Raw genomic sequence first — 21,524 nt, forward strand, 5'->3', positions numbered from 1 at the left:
ACATTGACATAACTCAAGAAACCACATTGGATTTCAAGTTATGACAAACTAGGCTCTCTGCTACTTCAAAAGATTTAAATTTTAACACCATTTGAACTCAACAGAGAGAGTTAATAAAACATCACATAGCATTTGCATAGCTAAATCTTACCAGAACAATAATATATATTTTAATAACATGATTGTATAATGTGGCACCTCAATAAATTAAGTGAGTAGTACTTTTTCCACAGTGTTGCTTTAGCGTGAAACTCTCTGAACTTTTAAACTCTTCGTCGGTGTTATTTCCTTTTTGTTGCCTTGATTCTGTGGCATTTTTATGATGTGTGGCATCTCCATCCAGAATGCATTCTTCAAGTATTTGTTCACTATTTACAGGTGGACTCTCTGTTCCATTCTGTGTTGCTTTGTTTGTTTCTGCAGCTAAAAGGCTGAACTCCAAGAAGCCTAATCTGGGCAGCTTTTTAATCCTTGGATAATAGAAGGAGTTAGCTGGGTGTGAAGGGGTCATGGCTGTGATCTGGGAAACTGCCTCTTGAGGTTGGGTTTCAAAATTTGGGGATGAAAATGTGAACCCACTGTCCGTCCCAGCATCCCATGGAAAGAGGTCAAACAGCTTTCTGGTCCTCCATTTGCCGTTTTCACATAAATTAAGAGAACTCACACCAACAAACCAATCAGGACTTGGAACAATCCTCACAATGATTGAAACCTAGACATAAAATTAAAACATTATAAGTGTTACATTTTACAAAGTGCAAAGTGAAAAATAAAATAACAATTGTGACTGTCAGTCTGTACTCACAAATGGGTGTGATGGTTCCATGGTAATTATGGTGGTGGTATTTCCTTCTCCAGATGGAATTTTGGCAGCCTGGAACCATCTCCATACTTTGTCTTCGACTACCTCCAGTTCTTCGATCAGCAGTTGTGGTTTTCCATTTTCAACAAACACCCTGACACCAGGTGAGACGAAAGAGCCATTAGCCCAAAGCACAAAATCTGATTTGTGGGTACAACCTATGAAACAAAAACAGGTGTCATTCTTGATTGAAAATATCGTGATGATAAGCAACAAAGGCACTCAAGTTAGTGATATATGAACTTGTAATGAAGAAAGTGGAGTCCATAAAATTCCAAGAAAGCTTAGGTCATAAAAGACAATATTGCAATTCCTAATTCCTATATGGACAGTAGCATGCGGTGGACGTAAGAGTGGTGGGGCAGGACGGGGGAGTAAACAGACGAGGACTACTGGAAAAAATATTTAATAAAATGAAAAACACTTACCTTGCACTCAAAATGCGGAGAGTGCAAGGTAAGTGGTTTTCTTTTTTTTGTAAATTTCTTTTTTCCTTGTTGTCTGTCAACTCACCCCCATCCCACCTCCTGACCACTCTTACCTGCACCTGCCGCGACTGTGTATGGACATCCATTGATGACACACGTCCGTTAGTGCAGTCATCCCTTCTCCATATTGTCTTCTTGGTTAGGTGTAAGGGAAAAGTTTTTTTTTAATTCCTTTCTGCACTGTATTTGTTCAGGTTGCTGCCACACAGTCTCTTTCCCGGGTATATTTAGCAGCCTGTCCCCACTGACTTTAATGTGTACATAGAGATAATTATGAATCTTGATTCTTCCCACTTATTGTGGGATCTGAATACGCCAGGAAGCTGATGATATCCTGCTCCACCTAAGGACATATTTAAAGTGTGATGTCTACAGATTGAAGAACTTTCTTTCCATTTTTGAAAACTAGATGGTACTGCTAGTGACTCCAAGTAAATAGCAATGCACCAATATCAGTCTGAACTCTTCAGAAAGTACTTTCCTCTTCATGATTCATTCAAACCCCCTAAATACATTCTGTCACACAGAGAGGACAGGCTATTCATGCAGCGATCTCAAAATGCACACTCCTCATTTTACACACTGTACTATATCCAGAACTGAATGATGTAACAACTGTGGTGTAGTCAAAGCTGCCCTTGCTGGGATAGCGCCCTGGGCAGAAAGAAACTTGACACCCTCGCTTCTGCAGGTGGATAAAATTAGGCATCATGGAGCGCATTTTGTGTTCACAAGTCAGTCACTGGATGATTACATCAAACCAGTGACTGGCCTCTGAGCACCCCAACACTTCTCCCAACTCTGATTTGCTCAAAGCTTAGCGCCATCATGCTGGTGCCAAGTTGTTGGTGGGGTGGATAGGGTTGTTGGTACGTGGCTGCCCTTAGTGAAACGGAGATGGGAGGAGAAGGGAACGGGTTAAAGGGGTATACTAAAAGCAGTTTAATCTGAATCATTGGAGCCAAGTGAAATGGATGCTGCTGTTTGGAGAACCTTAATGCAGAGAGCTTTGCACGCCCTCTGAAGATTGGCGCCCTGGGCCCATTCCAAAAGTCCACCCTGACTGTAGTATCTGTACTGACTGTGACTGGAGGCTTGAATTAAATGCACACTGAACTGCCAGACCTATGAAAACGTTATACTCCAATATCCTTGCCTTGCTATAGAACTGGGTATTACCAAAAGCTCTCATGACCAATGTGCAAATGCAGCAAATATGCCCTTTGTGAATACTGAAAGTTGTAAAGTTAGAATTTCATCTCATTTTACCTTTGCGAATCGGGCCCTATGTCTACCCAGGTGCAAACCTCAGTTTTCTCACATCTGTCCGTATATAATGAATGACCTACTCCATCATCTTGCTTATTACTTTTGTAAAATATCAATGCAAATATATTGCTCTGGCCTACCATACCCATGAGTAAAGTGCTTTGTAAGCCAGTATTTTTAAGTATTCAAATATTTGTAATTCTGTGGTACAATTGTTTTTATTAGGTTTTTTAAAATATGTTTAATGCGGTATTATCAACAACAAGCTTTCTGCACTACATACATTATGAGAGATTGATTCAGCATCTTTAAACTTTAAAAGAAGATACAATTTGATATTAACTAGTTTGGTTCGTCTTGGGGAAGTCCAACTTGTAAAGGGTGAAGGAAAGAGGAATATATGAGCGAAAATATATTTAGATATATGAGGGAATTGAGGGGGTGCTAGTTAGGCGGCCATGAGTAAGTAGTGTGAGGCCAGATTCTAATGTTGGCCCAGATCAACCATGTGTCTAGTTATTTTCTATCAGAGGAGGACACAGGAGGAGTAGAGTGATGTGAGATGATAGAGTGGTACTCAGCTATATGATCTTTGAATTGTATCAGCATAGTGTCCCAGGCTGCTGCTATGAGACGTTTTCTTATTCTTCGGGTTTCCTCACAATGAAGTGCAGTACTTTCTGCTTAACCCCAATGGAGCATAGCTCAACACCATTGGAGAAAGGTTGGGGGCTGTTGTGCACACCAACGTATAGTTAGTATGGCTAAAAGAAGAGCTAAATTAGCAAAGCATATTTGCACCTTGAAACTTTTCTTCCTTAGAAAAATAGCCAGCGCTGTAGCTTCCCATGAGTTTAGTGTTGATAGCTCTGAAACTGTAGCTAATAGGGCGTGAACCGATTGCCAGAAATTGGCAATATCCGAGCATGCCCAAAGCATGTGCCTATGGTCCGCCGACAGCACTCGGCATCTAGGGCAGGCACGTTCAGCTGATAAGAACATAATAGTTTATTCAAGAAGGTGTGAGATAAGCCCTCTGAAGAATCATAAACTGTAAGGGGCATATTATCAAGACAGGTGATAAAATTATCGCCGTTTTAGCGGCAGAAAACTGCAGCTAAAACGGCGATAATGGGCTTGATAATATGCTCTTTGGAATTCCAATTGAAGCCCATGTTAGATGCAAAATTGGTCAGTGAACAGTAAACTGAAAACAAACAATGCTGAATCATCTAAACGTAAACAAAAAGTAATTAAGGAAGGATTAATTTAGTAGGTATTGTTTCAATTAACAGATGTTTTAAGAATTTCTTGACTGTTTCGAACATAGAATCAGTACTTATTTCAAGGGGGATTGAGTTCCAGACTTTGGGAGCATTTTTCTGAGAAGGCACAGGAAATAGTTATTTGTCTTTTTAATCTTGATGGTTTCAAGAGAAGGGATTTAACACTTGCAAGACAGCGGCTGCCCCCATTTAGTATAATAGAAACATATGGTATCCCAACTGGTATTATTCGAAGGCAATTAGTAAGGATATGAGTTCAACATTATCCACAATGTTGTATATTTTTCACCAGTCACTTTGCGCCGCCCACGTTGTCCACATTGTCACATGCGTCGCTACCTTGGTTTTCACTCACACACCTTGAGCACCACGTGCAATCTTGGGTTGTTTTCAACTTTATTATTTGTATACTGCAGTGCTGTAATAACTGCTAAATGCTCTTTCTTGTTTTTTCCAAAATGCTTTTATTGATTGATTGATTGATGCTTTATTTCGATATGCACATATCATAAAAGCAGTACAAAAAGATAAAAACAACATGTCGAAATAAGTAAGACTGTACAAGTGGAATGATAATTAAAACACGATATGTCGGCAATAAATTAGATAAAAAAGAATTAAATTGTTATAGACAGTCTTCTAAGTCTTATCAACCAAGCCCATTTTAAAAATTTTGCAACAGCACAAACAATAAGAGGGGCTGTGTTAGTTAAAAGAATCCGAAGGGCAACAGAGTGCTGACGAGTCCCCAGTTCTCTGCAAATGGGGCCAAGCCAACGTGATCTGGGACGACCATAGTCCGGGCATTCAAATAAGAAGTGTGGCACCGTCTCTGGTTTGTCCGGACAAGAGGCACAAAAGCGAGAGGTGGGCTGGGCTTTATTCCACCTTGAACAGAGATCCGCCAAGGGCAAGGTACCAAGCCGAAATTTAATGAACAAGGACCTATCCATAGCAACTGTTATAATATCCATATATGGCTCATACAAGACAACGTCTTTGAACAACAGGAAAGCTGCGGTGGTTTTGCAGTGCTGCTGGCTACTAGAGCGCTTCACGTCAACCCATTCCCAGAAAAGTTTTTTTAGAATCTTCTTTGGTGGAGCGGAGTGACTATGCCAGCAAGAGGCCAAACCCAATTCCCCTAAAAGATGTTTTATGTCCTTCAGCCATTTGATGCTACTCCAACCATCAGCATGCATTACTTCTGCCAGCCCATTGGCATACGATTGTAGCTCCGGGACCCTCCACAAGCGTGCCCAGAGCAGAAGGGGACGAAGCCGAGCCTGGTCCCTTATGGCTTTACAGCCAGTGTCCAAGAGCATTGGGATGGTCGGGCTGCTCGATGGAATAGCAAGGAGATCCTTGATAAATTTATTTTCGGCCTTACTCAGTGAGTCGACTTTGCCCAAGCCCCACAGTTCCGATCCATAAAGAGAAGCAGGGACTGCACGAGCTTTGTAAATCTCCAGTATGGGTGCAACACAATGTTTTGAGGAGTTATTGTACTCCTTAAGAAGGGCGCCCCCCACCCTTTTGTGGGCCAGAGTCATTTTATCGATATGGGCAGTCCAGCTCATTGCGTCATTCAAACGGATCCCCAGATAATCAAATTCCGCCACTCTTTCTAGAGGTATGGAGTTCAGAATTGGAGGGCGACCAAGTTTGCGGGGTGGGTGCATGACTAGGTACTTGGTCTTGTCTATGTTGATAACAAGGCCTTTAGTGGTACAGAAATCCTGGAAGCGGTTCAGCAAAGACTGTAAACCTTGGGGGGTTTTGGAGATGAGGAGGGTGTCGTCGGCGAACAACAGAGTTGGAATTTTTACTCCACCCAAGCTGGGAGCGTCTGATGGTTCGCCCAGTAGATGATCTACCACCCCGTTAATATAGAGGGAGAATAAGGTAGGGGCCAAGACACAGCCCTGTCTTACTCCCCTCTCGACCCTGATTTTATCGGTCTTTTCCCCATTCAGCCCCCATCTAACCTGGGCATAGGTGTTGGTGTGCAGGTTAATGAGGAGGTTCAGTAGGTACGGGGGCATCCCTAAACCATGAAGCACCCTCCAAAGTTCCTCCCTTGGTACCAGGTCAAAGGCAGTCTTAAGGTCAATAAAGGCCAGATAAAGACTGCCTTTGCCCAGCACCACCACCTTCCAGTGTAACAACAAAAGCCTAAAGGCCTGTTCAATAGTTCCTGTACCTGAACGGAACCCAGCCTGCATGTCGGACAGAATGTGATTGTCGTCCACCCATTGAGTAATTCTCCCCAAGATGGTTTTCCCGGCCAATTTCTGGCTGGAGTCTATTAGGCTTATAGGCCTATAGTTCCCGGGTAAATCCCGACTGCCCTTTTTAAAAATGGGGACCACCTCCGCACCTCTCCAGGAGTCAGGCACAAGCCCTCCCCCCATAATTGCATTGAGGAGTGCAGAGATAAGAGCCCCCCATTCTTCCGGGTAAGCACGGAGGATGTCCCCTGGTAGGCCATCCGGGCCAGCTGCTTTCAAGGGGACCAAGGTTTTGATCTGCTTTGTTACATCAAGGGAGGAAAACAGATCCAGGTCACGGTCTAGAGTAAAGGCTGGGATTTTAAAGGGATCATTAAGGGGGCCTTCAACAGGAGAGTAAAGATTTTGGAAATGGGAAAACCAAGTCTGGGCATTGATCGCACAAGTCCTCCGGGAATCGTCGGGACGATTCCTTTTGCCCACCATGTCCCAAAAACCTTTAGCATCTTTCCCTCGGCTGGCAGCCAGGAGGTCCTGCCAGAAGTTATCCTCCCATTCCATCCTAGCATTTTTCTGGCAAAGTGTGTAATGTCTCCTGGCCTCCCTAGTCCTAAGCGGCAATTTGGACTTGACCGCCTCGATAAGAAGTGATTTCGCCTCCCTACACTTTTGATTGTACCAGCCCTGACCCGGTCGTAGGCTGGGTTTCCTTCCGCTCGGGTGGGCTGGGACTACAAAGAGGTCGCCAATGGCCTGAATTATGACAAAAAACCTAGGTGCCACCTCCATCAGCCCTTCCTCTTGGCCGTCAAGATTGGCCATGGCTGAAACCAGAAGCTGCCTAATCGCAGAGGATTTCTCCTCCGAAAGAGCCAGCTTCGCCCACTTTAGCCTTCGCCCACAGTTCGTGACCACTGAAAGGTCTGGAGCGGGGTTACAAGGAGAACCACTCACGGTGCTGTTGACACACCTGCGGGAGAGGGTGAGGGACAGGAGATTGTGGTCACTCTCCACAGAAGGTAAAACTACCATGTCCTCCACCATGCCCCACAGGTGTAAGTCAAGGAGGAAATAATCAATCCGTGACGTGTGTCCTGGCCTGTTATAGGTGTGCGCCCCTACTTTATCGGACCTGGTTCTGCCATTGGCAGCTCTAAGCCCAAACTCCATAACTAAGGAGTTGATCTGAAGGGCCACATCCGTCCACTTTTTAACAGGGCCAAGCTCGAGGGGAGGAATCCCCCACCCATTATCAAGTTCCTCTTGATCTGCTAGGATGTCCAGATCAAGAGGCTCGAAGGTGCAGTTCAGATCACCTGCCAACAGTGTACAAGACCTGTATGGAGATGAGCGGAGTTGCGCCTCCAAGCAAGCTATAACTGGGGATTCTCTTCCCCCCTTAGTGCCACGGGCATAGATGTTAAAAATGTTTAGAATGACTCTGCCCTGGGGATTTCTAAGTAAAATATTTAGGAGGTCAGGGCAGTTAGTGTCCTTCTCCTCCACCCTACAGTTAAGTTCGGTGGCTACCCAGATTAACAAACCGCCAGAGGGGCGACCCCTACCAGTTGCACTTTCTGCTGCCGGCAAAAAGTGGGTGGAATAACCCGCCTTGTGAAGGGGCACCCGACTCCAGGTTTCCTGGAACAGGCAAATGGAGTATTGCTCCACACGCTCGCTCCAATCCGGCAACGCCAGCTTCCTTTCGAGGCCCGCAACATTCCAGCTGAAAACCCTAATCTGGGGGTCCGTTACAGCTACAATGCTACAAACCTCGACAGGGGGTGACAAGTCCGCAGAACCCACATCAAGGGGACCAAACGGAGAGTTATGGGAAGCCCCGGTCTCCCCCTTCCTCTCTATAGACTCGGCCATAGCCAGAGTCTGCAGTGGGGAGGAGGAGCCATTGGATCTGTGGTATGGTGTTAACCCAGCGACAAAACCTGGGGCCACCACATCCTCCCCCGGATCGTAACTGAGTCAACAACTCCCAGGTCCCCAGTTTGGTAACACTGGAGCTGGGCATAACTGCTGAGAGAGAACTCCCGGGGTCAGAAGGCCGTGGGCAGTGTTTTCCACCAAATATTGGCCCCCTGGGCTGCCAGTGAAGGAGGGTTGTCCAAGGTGGAGTGAGGGGGTGGACATAATAGACCGTGGGTAAAAAAATGTCAAATCGACTATGTCGATACCCGAACCAGCCGTGGGTTGACCTTGGGAGCATATAAATTGGGCAACCCTAGCATCTTGGAAATTTACAACCACACAATCCCCTTCAAGCGATTTTTTCCCGTGTCCAATCCAACCCACCCTGCGCACACCAAGAATAATTCCATCCACTCCCGCAGGCAAGGGCCTGTTGGCTTTCAGCCAGTGGATGACCTTATTCTTTAGTGCCTGATGGTTTTCCCGCTGGGTACTCCCAATAGGGGGGACTTTCATAAGGATGACAACATACGGGTGGCACTCAGGGGGGAGGTTAACTGGGGGACACTTGCGTCTACTGTTCTGAGGAGGACCCAAAGGGAGCCGATTTGTAGGTGGGACGGGAATAGATGCAACCTTAGGAGTTGATACAACACCACCAGTTGCGTCAGATATAACAACCCCAGGTTGCGAGGTAGGGCCCGTCCCACCCTTCTTGTGTTGCCTTGGGGCCTGGGTAGCCACCGGAGATATTGCCGCTGGGGGAAGGGTAGCATGCACGTGGGCAGCACAAGTTGGAGCCTTCGCCTTTATCTGTCTAAGACCGACCTTTGGAGCAGCCAAGATCGTATTCCCAGGTACATGGTGCTTGGGCGGCTGCATCAGTTGGTCTCCCAGGGGGGGGCTCACTGGGACCTCTATCCTATTGGACTCATCTAGCCTATCAGTCCTATCCTTACTGGGCTTTGGCTGGTGCTTGAGAAGGGTCTTTAGGGCAAAGAAATTGTCCCTAGTAGCCTGCTCAAAGCAGTCAAGCCTTTCCCCCAACCTCTTGACCTGGTCTATAAGTGGCAACACAAGAGACTTGACCATCTTCTCGAACGCCTCCATAGAGTGACCCACGTTGTCCTGAACAGGCGTTGGTGGGGCCGACAAGAGAGGTGGTACTGTGTCAATAGCAGCCGGAGCGCAGATGGCTGTCCCTGTGGATATTGGTCCTTGCTTGCTCTGGGGGGGAGGACCCCTCAGGGGCGGGTGCCTAGGATGGTTAGTGGTCTTAGATGGGCAACCCTTTCTAGTGTAATTTGCCCTTTTCCCCTTCCTTTTGATAGGCTCCTGGATGGGTTGCTTTTTAGTCGGAGCTTGTGGGACGGGAGCAGGAACCTCAGGGCAGTGTAGGGCCTGTATGCCGGGTGAGCCTACTAAAGAAAGCTCATTGCATGGATCCACAAGCACAGCACATGGACTGGTACTGTGGACACCAATCAGCGAGCTTTCGAACCCCTCTAAGCCACCCATTGGAGGTGCAATAAGGGAATCCCCGGGTAGATCCCCAAGCAAAGGTGCAGGGGAAGTAGGATTTAGATTTAGAGGGGACAACACTATTACTGGCGGTGGACTTTTAGCAAGAGGGAAGTCAAGTGAAAGGCGCCGTTCAGATATGGCAAGTTCATTGTCTATGACAGCCGCCACCCTTGTCAGGAATTTGTCCATAGAGCCAAACATAGCACCCCCGGGGGCACTCTCCCCGCAACCCCTCAAGGCCTTACCGGAGCGTGTTGACATGCTGAGACGCGGCACCACAGGTTGAAACCGGTACGGTAGATGGAAATGGGGTGGCCCTGCCCTGCCTCCTCCGGCCCCGGACGGCCACAGACGGTCCCGCCCTTGTCCCGGGCTTCTCCCGGCGCGCTCCCGCGCGCGCTCCGCGGGGCGGAGGTAGCGCTCCTCCTTTCAAGCGCCTCCGGGCGCTTCCTCGTGACGCTGGTGGTGTGCGCCGCCTGGGGGGTGCTGGGACTTGGAGTCCTACCCCTGGCGGCAGTGCTGGTGTGGCGTCAGCGGGAGCGGGAGCGGGAGCCGTGCAGCAAGAACCCCGGTGCAGCCTCTGCTGAAGATGGGCTGTTTGCGTGGAAGCAGGTAGGCAGGTAACCCTCCAGCAATTTGACCTCGGCCCCCACAAGCTCCGGCAGCGCTCCTCCTTTCAAGCGCCTCCGGGCGCTTCCTCGTGACGCTGGTGGTGTGCGCCGCCTGGGGGGTGCTGGGACTTGGAGTCCTACCCCTGGCGGCAGTGCTGGTGTGGCGTCAGCGGGAGCGGGAGCGGGAGCCGTGCAGCAAGAACCCCGGTGCAGCCTCTGCTGAAGATGGGCTGTTTGCGTGGAAGCAGGTAGGCAGGTAACCCTCCAGCAATTTGACCTCGGCCCCCACAAGCTCCGGCAGCGCTCCTCCTTTCAAGCGCCTCCGGGCGCTTCCTCGTGACGCTGGTGGTGTGCGCCGCCTGGGGGGTGCTGGGACTTGGAGTCCTACCCCTGGCGGCAGTGCTGGTGTGGCGTCAGCGGGAGCGGGAGCGGGAGCCGTGCAGCAAGAACCCCGGTGCAGCCTCTGCTGAAGATGGGCTGTTTGCGTGGAAGCAGGTAGGCAGGTAACCCTCCAGCAATTTGACCTCGGCCCCCACAAGCTCCGGCAGCGCTCCTCCTTTCAAGCGCCTCCGGGCGCTTCCTCGTGACGCTGGTGGTGTGCGCCGCCTGGGGGGTGCTGGGACTTGGAGTCCTACCCCTGGCGGCAGTGCTGGTGTGGCGTCAGCGGGAGCGGGAGCGGGAGCCGTGCAGCAAGAACCCCGGTGCAGCCTCTGCTGAAGATGGGCTGTTTGCGTGGAAGCAGGTAGGCAGGTAACCCTCCAGCAATTTGACCTCGGCCCCCACAAGCTCCGGCAGCGCTCCTCCTTTCAAGCGCCTCCGGGCGCTTCCTCGTGACGCTGGTGGTGTGCGCCGCCTGGGGGGTGCTGGGACTTGGAGTCCTACCCCTGGCGGCAGTGCTGGTGTGGCGTCAGCGGGAGCGGGAGCCGTGCAGCAAGAACCCCGGTGCAGCCTCTGCTGAAGATGGGCTGTTTGCGTGGAAGCAGGTAGGCAGGTAACCCTCCAGCAATTTGACCTCGGCTTTTATATAAATGATGCCCTGAGCACATGCTACAATCATATAGAGTCTCCTTGTTTCCTTGTGGATAATGTTGAACTCATATCCTCACTAATTGCCTTCGAATAATATCAGTTGGGATACCATATGTTTCTATTATACTATACCCCAATCCCAACACGGTTGACAGGTTGTTGCTCCTGTTGTTGATACAACAATGCCCCCATTTAGGGTGCCTTTTGTGAAACATTTTTCGATGTGTGACAGTGCAGGGCTTTGTGAATGATACAGGCCAATTTGAAGAAGCTTCATGCTTCTATTGGGAGCTAGTTGAGGCTGATCAGAACCTGCGTGATAAGGAAACCACTTCTTCGGGCCACCAATTGAGCTACTGCATTCAGTGTGGCTTTCAGAGGCACTAGATGTATTTTGGGGATTCAAGGAACGTGCTTGCATAGTCTGATCTAGAGATGACTAGTGACTGTTCCGTTTTTTAAAGTCTGGTTGTGAAACAAAAGGTTTGATGGTCTTGAGAAGTTTGAGATGATATTGAAAATGTTTATTAGAGGTGTTTATGTGGAATTAAAGATTCAGATTCCTACGAAGGGTGATTTCAATTGATTTGGTGCAGTCAATGATTTCTGGTTTATGATTCAGAACATCGAGAGAGTCAAGCCATTCTGTACTCGGAACAAATTGTGTGGAGTGAGGGGAGTAAGATGAGGAAGAATTCTGTCTTCAGAGGGTTTAGCTTCAAGTGGTTGAAATATAGCCAGGATTGAATATCTTTTACAATATGATCCAGTTGTAGCATGTCACTTAGAGATGGCGCTGTCAGGTATAGTTGTATATCATCAACTTAAAGATTGTGCAAGAGATTGCATTTTTTAGAATTGTTGTCAGTGATTGAATGAATAGGTTGAAGGGGATTGGAGATAGTGTGGATCCTTGTGGGACTTTGAGGAATACAGAGATAGGATTAGATAGAGTGCAGGTCAATTAATTTGGTGAGAGTGGTAATCAAGATAGGAGTAGAACCAGTTTAAAACTGTTCTGCTTATTCCAATTATTTATTTAAGTGTGTGTAGCAGGACATTGTGATTGACCAATAAGTCCAGGAATGCTAGTAGGCAGAAGTGTACTTCGCCAAGGACACAAGCAGTGTTGTCCACAATCTGTACCATGGCTTTTCTGTTCTGCTCGCCAGGTCTAAAACCTGATTCATAGTCATAGAGTAGGTTGTTGTCTTCTATGAATTGCTCCAGATTGGTAGAGACACTACTTTCAAGGAGGTTTGCCAGTAAATGTAAGGTGGTGATTGGGCAGAAGTTGTTCAGGTCTTCTAGATCAGGGTCAGTTTTTTTCAAACATGGGTAACCTATCCTGTTTTCAGACACTCTGGAACTTCACCATGGATACGTTGATTAAGTGGGTTTAGTGTGGAGCAATGTGGGTCCTGAACATTCTTGTTAAAGTGAATGGGTTCAGATCAGTGAAAGGACAAGCTGGTTTTATGTTAGCTAGAATTGTATTGAGTTCAGAATCGCTGACAATCCTGAACTCACTCTAGCTTACATTGTTGTTTGAGGTACAGTACGAAGTATGGTCATCCATAGAATTGGAGGGAAGTGTGTGTATCTGTAATGTTCACACTACACCAAAGACCCAATGCAAATAATAAGCAAGTCAATCCAGCATACGAGAATAAGAGTTGGCTTGGGTGGAATTTAACTCCAGCTTACATTGTTGTTTGAGGTACAGTACGAAGTATGGTCATCCATAGAATTGGAGGGAAGTGTCTGTATCTGTAAGGTTCACACTACACCAAATACCCAATACAAATAATAAGCAAGTCAATCCAGCATACGAGAATACGAGTTGGCTTGGGTGGAATTTAAATTGTGTTAATGTAATTTGTGCAATTTCTTAAATTTTGAGTTACACTAGTTATGTAAAACTTCCCAAATTAGACCACTGCACCATTTTGCATTATGCAAATAATAATACTGTGAATGCACAAAATAACAGAACATGAGCGACTATTGTTCGGGATGTGTGGCATCCTGCATGTTGTCATCTTGCAGGTTCTTTGTGTCTTGTCTTTCTATGTTTGAATGATGCACTACTATGATTGTATAGGTTCCACTGTAATATGGTTGGTTGTGTGTTCATTCTGCTTTGGATTTCATGTGCTGTCACTTGAATGTAAAGTCAGTTGATGGGTTCACTTGGACCCTGTTGTACTACTAAATATTTATCTGCTGATCTGAAATAAATACTTCAACCACACCTCCCATGTAGGAGTGTATCTGGATACTACAGGATGCTTTTATTTTATTCCATTTTTTTAGTGCAAACTGCATAAAAAATTTACAAGAGGACACATTTTGAGTTAACATTTAGCACAAAATGTTGGATTCACATCTTGCATAATTACAAATAATTATACATAATCCTGCTGAAATTTCACGTAACTACATAAAATCAATTTGCACAAATTTTGCACACCCCCTAAATAAGAGTTTCGTTAAAGCAGATTGAATCCCAAGGTCAAAAGTCTGTTGGAGATATGCATGTGAGTCAATATGTTTGGGGAAGGGATATCTTAAATAGAGCTTCATTACACTCTGTTGAGGAAATTTAAAAAGGTGATGTAGTGCTAGAGGCACGCTTGTGGTCTGACACCCTGTGATGGTCTTTGACTACCATTATTTTAATTGACTTTGGTGTGTTATTGTATCCTAGCCTGAATGTACGATGTCCGCTTAGTTTCTTTCTTGTAATCTTGCTGTCTTTCAGTGGGAACTGTCACGGAGTAGAACAGCCTTGCCAAGAACAGAACATGTGGGATGTGCATTTGAAAGCATGAGAGGGAGAGAGAGGTGTGGAATGTACTTTTTGGTCTCGAAGTGCAATGTTGTGAGCAGTGATGCACAAATGTGCTTGGTGTTGTTCATTGAGAGATTAAGTATGTGAATCTATAAGCAGTAGTGCACAAATGTGCATTGTGTTGTACATTGATGAGTATTATGAAGTTCTTACTATTGGCTTTGACATGGCCTCATGTCATCCTGTTTTCTGACTCTGCTTGGTTTCAGCTTTTCTGCGCGCACAACAACGCTTGCAAGTTGTTTGGGTTAATCACGTTCAAGGATTGATTTGTGAGAGATTGTTTAATGTACCCTGGAAGGCTTTCGTGAGCTTCGTCAAGATAAAGGCTGGAACATGCGAGATTGGAGAGGGAACGTGAGAACTCCTTCCTGCCATTGGAATGCTTGCTTGCAAGCTGGCCAGTTCTGGTAAGATTCCTTTGGCTCAGCGGGAAAGTTTTCCCGAACCTTCTAGTGTGTATTGAGATTATAAAGCTGAGGGTTGTTGACTTAGATTCTGGGATTTTGGAATCCTAATGGGGACGGATGCGTCTACTTCGGAGTGGAACTCTGGTTGCTGAGGCTCTTAACCACAGCTGTTTAATTCCCCCGGTAAGGAGTGGGCTAAGATGCAGTGTTTGCACCAGGTGAAGTGTTGAGTTTTTATTATTGCCATTGTGATGTTTGGCCAGTGGCTTTGATCATTTGAGGTGCTTGAGCTTTGATTATTGCCATTGTGATGTTTGGCCAGTGACTTTTATCATTTGAGGTGTGTTCCTTGTGATGTGTGAGTGAGTTGAGGTGCACATCCAAAGTAATCGTTTGATGTGTTTAGTGTACATATATAACTTTCTGATCTCTTGCAGGACGCCCAGCACATTATATTTGCTTGAATCTTATCTCATATTATTTGCTGCTTGTTTATTCATTGGTATTATTCATGCATTTAACTGTTGCATTTACCAAGTTTGTTATTATAGCTTGCATAAAAAAATATATATATATCTATGTGTATTTGAATTTTGTGCATTTGGCATTTGGTAAAGCCTTTTCTGTTAGAGAGCCTTGTGTAAAATAAAACCCCAAACCTTATTCTAAAAAGAGAGTCTATGCATTTTGTAATATAAAACCCTTTTCTAAAGGTGTTAGTTGTGTTTAATGTCTCCTGTCTATCTTGTGTTGAGCCACCGTGTGGGAGCTGTATTATCTGAAAGGCGAAGCAAGACAGGTGAATGTTCTACATCAAAAGGAAATAATTTAGCAAGAACTGTAGAATCAAAAATCAGTCATTTCTGTAAGAAAGTTGATAAACTATATTAATTTGTTATTAATATTGTTTTTAATTAGCACCTGAATAGCATGCAATCTGCCATTTGTAAGGAAGCACAGCACCTTTTGATACTCTGGGGTGTGATGGTCCCAACCTTAACAGTGATTAGAATAATTTGTATGTATGTAGGTGACTACACGGCGTATTCATTTTACTGTGCTATGAACCAGAATTGGTCAACTAAAATCAATCAAACTGATGAGCTGCTGATTTACAAAGTACAGTTATTTTGGGGTGAATAAATGTTAGGTCTGCAGCACTAACTTGAATGTGTAGCATGGAGATGCGTGCCTACCAAAGTAGAGTGTCTTCGCATTTGCAGATACCTATCTAAAGGCCACACCAAAGCACGCTTCAACCATACAAAGTACTTAAATAGCTGCAGCCTCCATTTTCACTATGGTGGGCTCTCATGTTAGGTGAACATCTTGGCAGTCCAAACGAGCTAACATTCTATAATTATTTGGGACTGTATGATCTCTTCTTTTTGGAGTCAGTATTACAATACGCCCTTTCCCAACATTAGGATGGTTGCTCCTTGGATTACAGTAGGAATGACAGGCTGGAAGAAGGTACAGCAAGTCAGAACAGGTTGTGTTAGGAGGGAAGCAGGAAACCCAACCCCATCAACGCCTGGACCCTTGTTATTTTACTGCAAGTTTTAGTGCTAATTTGTTTTGTTGATGGAGCTAGAGTCTATGTTTAATTTAACCTTTTACTCATTAAAACCTACTGTTTGGTTATATTTAGTTGTCTCCTTGTTATTCCTTGATAATATTAAAGAGTGAGGAAATTGCTAAGTGCATCCTTGCTTAAGTCTAATGGTGTTAAAAAAAAAGGCCAATTCCAAATCAGGTCCCTAGGGAAGTTCAATCCTTCAACCCTCCACACAGATGATATGGGGAAGTTAAATGCTAAAGGAATGGCACTGACACATATAGGTGTGTACAAGAGATAAGAGTAGATTGACAGGCTGAACTAGAGATTGATGTTAAGAGGAAAAAATAACTGGGCATCATTAAGTTGATGGATTAAAAGGTTTGGGAAAGAAGGAGACCTCTCAGGATCCATACAGACTAAAAGAGAGATTACTACAGCAAGACAAATGGAAGAAGGATTACCTAAAGGAATTTACAGTGCTCAGTTCAGATTTGTAGGCTAATTGTCAGTTTGGCCAAATGTATTAATGGGCTAATTCAGACAGTTGTCTAAATGTTAAAATTTGTGGCCATAGAATTTGTGCCCATTTTAAAACTCCTTCCCATTAAGAGATTAGTGGAAAATAAAATTGCCCTGGGCTTTGCACCTGCCATTATCATCAACTTGTAACTGCAACGAGTTTCCCAATCAATTGTGTGCAAGGGATACTAATGTGCCCCGCCAAGTGCAAAAAAGGTGTGTTCATGTAACTCTACACTATTTACCATTGACCAGACATATACGCATACCAGATGCACAGTACCAATGTTATTCACACTGGTGTGTTTTTGCACCATTATGTCCTTGTTCAAGTGACCTTCTGGAAACTATTCCTAGAAGGTAATAGAGCCAGACTAGTTACTGTGCATTTATATAGATTTGTACAAGGTTAAACTTCATACCTGGAGTAATTCAGGGCAGATATAATAATGTTCAATGTGTGTCAAGTAATGTGAAGTTCTTCATGCTATTGGCTATTGACTATTACCAGTCCAGCCCTTCACTTGCAGTGATATGTCAACAGTGGGAATATTATATAAGGTAATAGTTGTGATTAGTGGTGTCGCAAGAAGCTAATACAGATAAAGTTAACTACATTAATTCTTACATAATAGAGACTTGATAAACTGAGAGATGGCCCTGCGCACTCACCCACTGAAGTCAGTTTTTCCTGCTGACAAAAGGTACATGGATACAAAGAGGATATGGCTTCAAAGGCTCAAAATGGCTATTTTGAGCATTTGAACTGTGACAGTTTGCCGGCTGATTTAGTGCCTCTGGTTATTGATTTGTACATGTAAATTGATGTATGACACAGTGAAATTGAATTGATTGTTTGTGTAAGCAACCAAATATAGACATATGGGATCAACAATCTGTCTTTACTACTTGAACTCCCCACTAGCCTCTTTATATATTATAATTCTTATCTGTTTTAACAACAGTTTGGGACAAATTTGTGCCAAAAAACAACCTGCCAAAATGTGTAGCATGGGAAGTCCTCAAAATGAATATCAATTATATGGAAATGGTAAAGGCGTGATTTTGTTTATTTACTCCATGCTAAAACAGACAAGGTATAATGCCTTAATGGTGGAATATAACCTGGTAGATCTTCAGGTGATCATACTCCCGAGTCCCCGGAGTGGGGGGGTTTGGACCTACTACTGGAAATATCTAGGAACAGGGCAATATTATGAGTTTACGTTAAACATGGATAGGAAACACCTTTAAAAATGATCAACAAGGAGACTATGAAGAAATTAGAACTAATGGTAATACAGACTGATGGTACCAGCCCGCCAGCGTGACAAAACAACCTAGTGGGGAAATGGTTAGCTGTTAGAGTTACATGAGATAATAATCATATACCCCTTCTGAGAGGTACTTATAATCCAAATAATTTCAAAATGAAATTGGATGATATGTTGACGAAGGTAAGAGGTCTAATGATGTATGGCATATAGTTCCACTACAACCCTTGAATACAGTAGCCACGGTAGAATAAAACCAAAGAGATACCATTTATTAGGAGGGCTATCCAGAATCTAGCTCCCCATGGTGCTTACATCCTCATATGCAGTTGTTGATTGGCTGTTGGATGCCGGTGAACCCCACCGGCACTGGTATAGGGGATCAGGACTCTTTTTGACAGCCCATTAGTGTTCTGTAAACAAAGTGAGAATGGTAGTGCTTTATTTACAAAGCACTAATAGACTGTCATAGCACTGTAAGAAAGAGAAAAATTGAGAGGAGGGAGAGTGTGTGTGGTTGTGTGTGTGTGTGTGTGTGTGTTTGAGAGAGAGAGACAAACAGAGCAGGCTTCTGTCATGGTGTATGCGTGTGCACCATTGCTTTATGTACGGAGGGTGCTCACCAACATTAGTATTACAAAACAGGCTTTGAAACAGGCCCCTACTCAGCCCTGTGCTTAACTTTACAAGCAAATACAATGATTTATTTCTTGACAATGTGTGCAAGAATACCTTAATCAAAGTCAGTGAGGCCCTCTCTGTTAAATTTGTCATGAATTCCTTCATTTTACATGGTACATGTGCCTCTATTTCATAACAGTGTATTCTGTTCTCAGCTGTGTATTTCTGCAGGTCTGTTTTTCCTGTAATGTGAATCTTTTCTTTTACATTAAACAAACTGAGTTGCCTCTAGGTGTCAGGTGAATTCAGGAAATACATGTATATTCATGACTGCACAACTGAGGTCTCTGGAGATGAGGCTGAAGGCTATGCATGTTTCTGACAGTGCAAGTCAGTGAATCATGCCGATGGTCTTACTACATGCTCATCCAATCCCTGGCCTCTTTGCAGAGTACACAGAGCTATGATCACATTTGTACCAATTATAAAGACGATTCAAGAAAATATGGGTTAAGGAATTACACAGCCTATGAAATAATAAAAGCAGAAAATGAATTGTTTTCTTGGGGGATCACCACCTACAACATCTCCACGCCTGCTTGTGGGGAACTGTTGCTGCCTTTACTTGCTAGCTGCATTCTGAGGGCCAGATGTTGACCGTTTTATGCTGTCACAAACAGGAAATCGGCCCGTGTGTGACCGCATAATAGGTCTGCCCCATGTACAAACCCTATTTTGTGAGTCGGTAGCCTAATATCGACTTGCAAAATAGGGTTTGTGACTCCCTATTGGGAAGGGGCGTGCCAAGGGCGTCCTTCCTAATAGCGAGTCGCACTTCAACGTACGATTGTTTTGCATCGCAATTGGGGTCGCAAAACACTTGCAGTTTACCACTTACTTCATGTAGGTGGTAAGCCACTCGAAACGGACCCCTTCCTCCTTGTGAATGTATGCGCAAATATTTTTTAAGAGCAGGCAGTGGTCCCACGGACCACTGCTAACTCTTAAAAAGGGAGACAGAAACATTTCATTTTTCGTTTTTAAATGTACCCAGTTTTACTTTAAGGAAAATGGGCTGCATTTTAAAAAAAACACTGCTTTATTCAAAAAGCATAATAGCAACAAGGGGTTTGGCCCTAGGCGGCTGGACGGGGCCATAATAATGCTTCAAACCTATATCAATTCAATTGATGGCCTTTAGTCTGGTAAATTGGTTTAGCAGCCTTTTAACGTGACAGCTAGGACACCTTTTTTCTTAGTTTATTGAAAAAGCAGTCACAGACATGGTGGTCTGCTGACCTCAGCAGGACATCATTCCTGGGAGTGCCAGTCTTTCCCAATGGAGTCGCAAATTGTACCTGCCTCATGAATATTAATGAGGCAATTTTCGACCCCATCAAATATTGCAAACAGTGTGTGAGACAATATCGCAAATTATAAGGGTCGTACATCTGGCCCTAGTTTTGGCATTCTCTGGGGTGCCAGTGATAGAATTTTTGCAGTGCCAGAGGAGGAAGGGGCCAGAAGTGGGCAATGGCTTCCTAAGAAAACATTTGAGCACCTGCACTTATTTAAAATTGGGATTTATATTGCACTGCACAGAGGAAAAGCCTTCATAAAACCATTCAGAACAAAGGTACACAAAATGTCACATTGCAGCACCACATTACAACATTCCATGCTAAATCTGTTACAAACAAAAGTAAAATATACATCATTATTTCTTCTCTCAAACCTCTACGGTGGCAGACATGCTGTCACACAATATTGCAGTACCGTACCTTTTAAGACTGCCGGTCCCGAGACACCAAAGATCAATTTAATTTAATTAATTTAATTTAATTGTGGGTTTATATAGCGCTAGAATCAACTCCCGGAGGAGTATCTCCGCACTTCGACCGCTGGGGAACCCGTCCTGGCTCACCCTGAGAGATGGTCCCTAATGGGTATCTCTAAGGTGCAACCAAGCATCCCCGGCGGTCTGGGGGGCCATTGTGAAGATGAGGCAAGCTAATGCCCAGAGTTGCCGAGTGTGGTCCCTGACTGGAGTAGGCACCGAGGCGAGAATTATCGAGCCCGCTGACCCTGGTCCACGACCCTGCCGCGTCGGGAATCGAACCCTGGTCCCGGGCCGTCCTCTGCTTACGGGTCTGCCGCCTCTAACCAGTGAGCCACACCACTTCACTTCAATCAAACGTTTAATATAAAATTCCTATCATTGGTGTTAGCACTTGATGATAAATATTTCTTGTGAGAATTGGAGCATTTTATGGGTAAACTTGCCTTTTACAGTTGATTCTTTCTTCCTTTTTTTTTTTTTAATTGATTTTTTATTGCAAACAAAAATATATTAGTTTCATTACATTTTACATAGAGAGAATTCACAACAACACATTTTCCAATAAAGAACAAAAATTCAAGCCCAGAGAAAAAAAAGTGAAGAATTGCTACGAGAATACAATGAATTTTTTAACATAGATAAAGTCAGGCAAATATTTAAGTCGTTTCCTCATGGATCCATTGTTGTATCGGAGCCCATATTTTCATCCCTAATTGTTTCTTTTTTCTTCCTTTTGTTGCATATATAGCAAATTCAAAATTAAATTTGGCTAGTAAGCGAGCCCTCCACATAGAAAAAGATGGTGGTTCCGAATTGATCCATTCCTGAGTGATGCATGCACGAAATTCAGACATCATAATAAAAATCAGGTGTTGTTGTTCTCTTTCTATAGAATCTATTGATAATCCAAATAGAATCAATTCAGGAGAGAGAATTATTGTTCTCCCTGTAATTTTTTCAATAAATAATTGAATTTCTGAAATTATAGCAACTAGTTTAGAACAAGAAAAAAACTTGTGTAATGCATCTGCTCCGATCAGAGTACAGCGATTGCAGATTATACCAACAGTTGCCCCCCATTTCATAACTTTAGCTGGTGTGTAGTAAAGATCACACATAGCCATATAATGTTGAGTTCGTGATCGCCCAGAAATTAAGATGGAATTAGCTGTCTTGATTGATTCTTTTATCAAAAGGTCGTTTACTCCCAATTTCTCCGCCC

General features: G+C 44.4%; 1 protein-coding gene across 2 annotated transcripts in view; it reads right to left on the reverse strand.

The window, feature by feature from the left end:
* The window catches only part of LOC144755068 (spondin-1-like), a 135,513-nt gene that overhangs the window by 17,144 nt on the left and 96,845 nt on the right, over positions 1-21,524 (reverse strand). For both annotated transcript variants that reach the window (XM_078643552.1, XM_078643553.1), the window contains exons 2-3: positions 806-1,020; positions 223-712 (exon numbers count right to left, since the gene is read on the reverse strand). In XM_078643552.1, coding sequence (XP_078499678.1) covers positions 223-712; positions 806-1,020 — 705 coding nt within the window. The remainder of the gene's footprint in view (positions 1-222; positions 713-805; positions 1,021-21,524) is intronic.

The sequence above is a fragment of the Lissotriton helveticus genome, chromosome 5_1, assembly GCF_964261635.1.
Source record: "Lissotriton helveticus chromosome 5_1, aLisHel1.1, whole genome shotgun sequence".
NCBI lineage: Eukaryota > Metazoa > Chordata > Amphibia > Caudata > Salamandridae > Lissotriton > Lissotriton helveticus.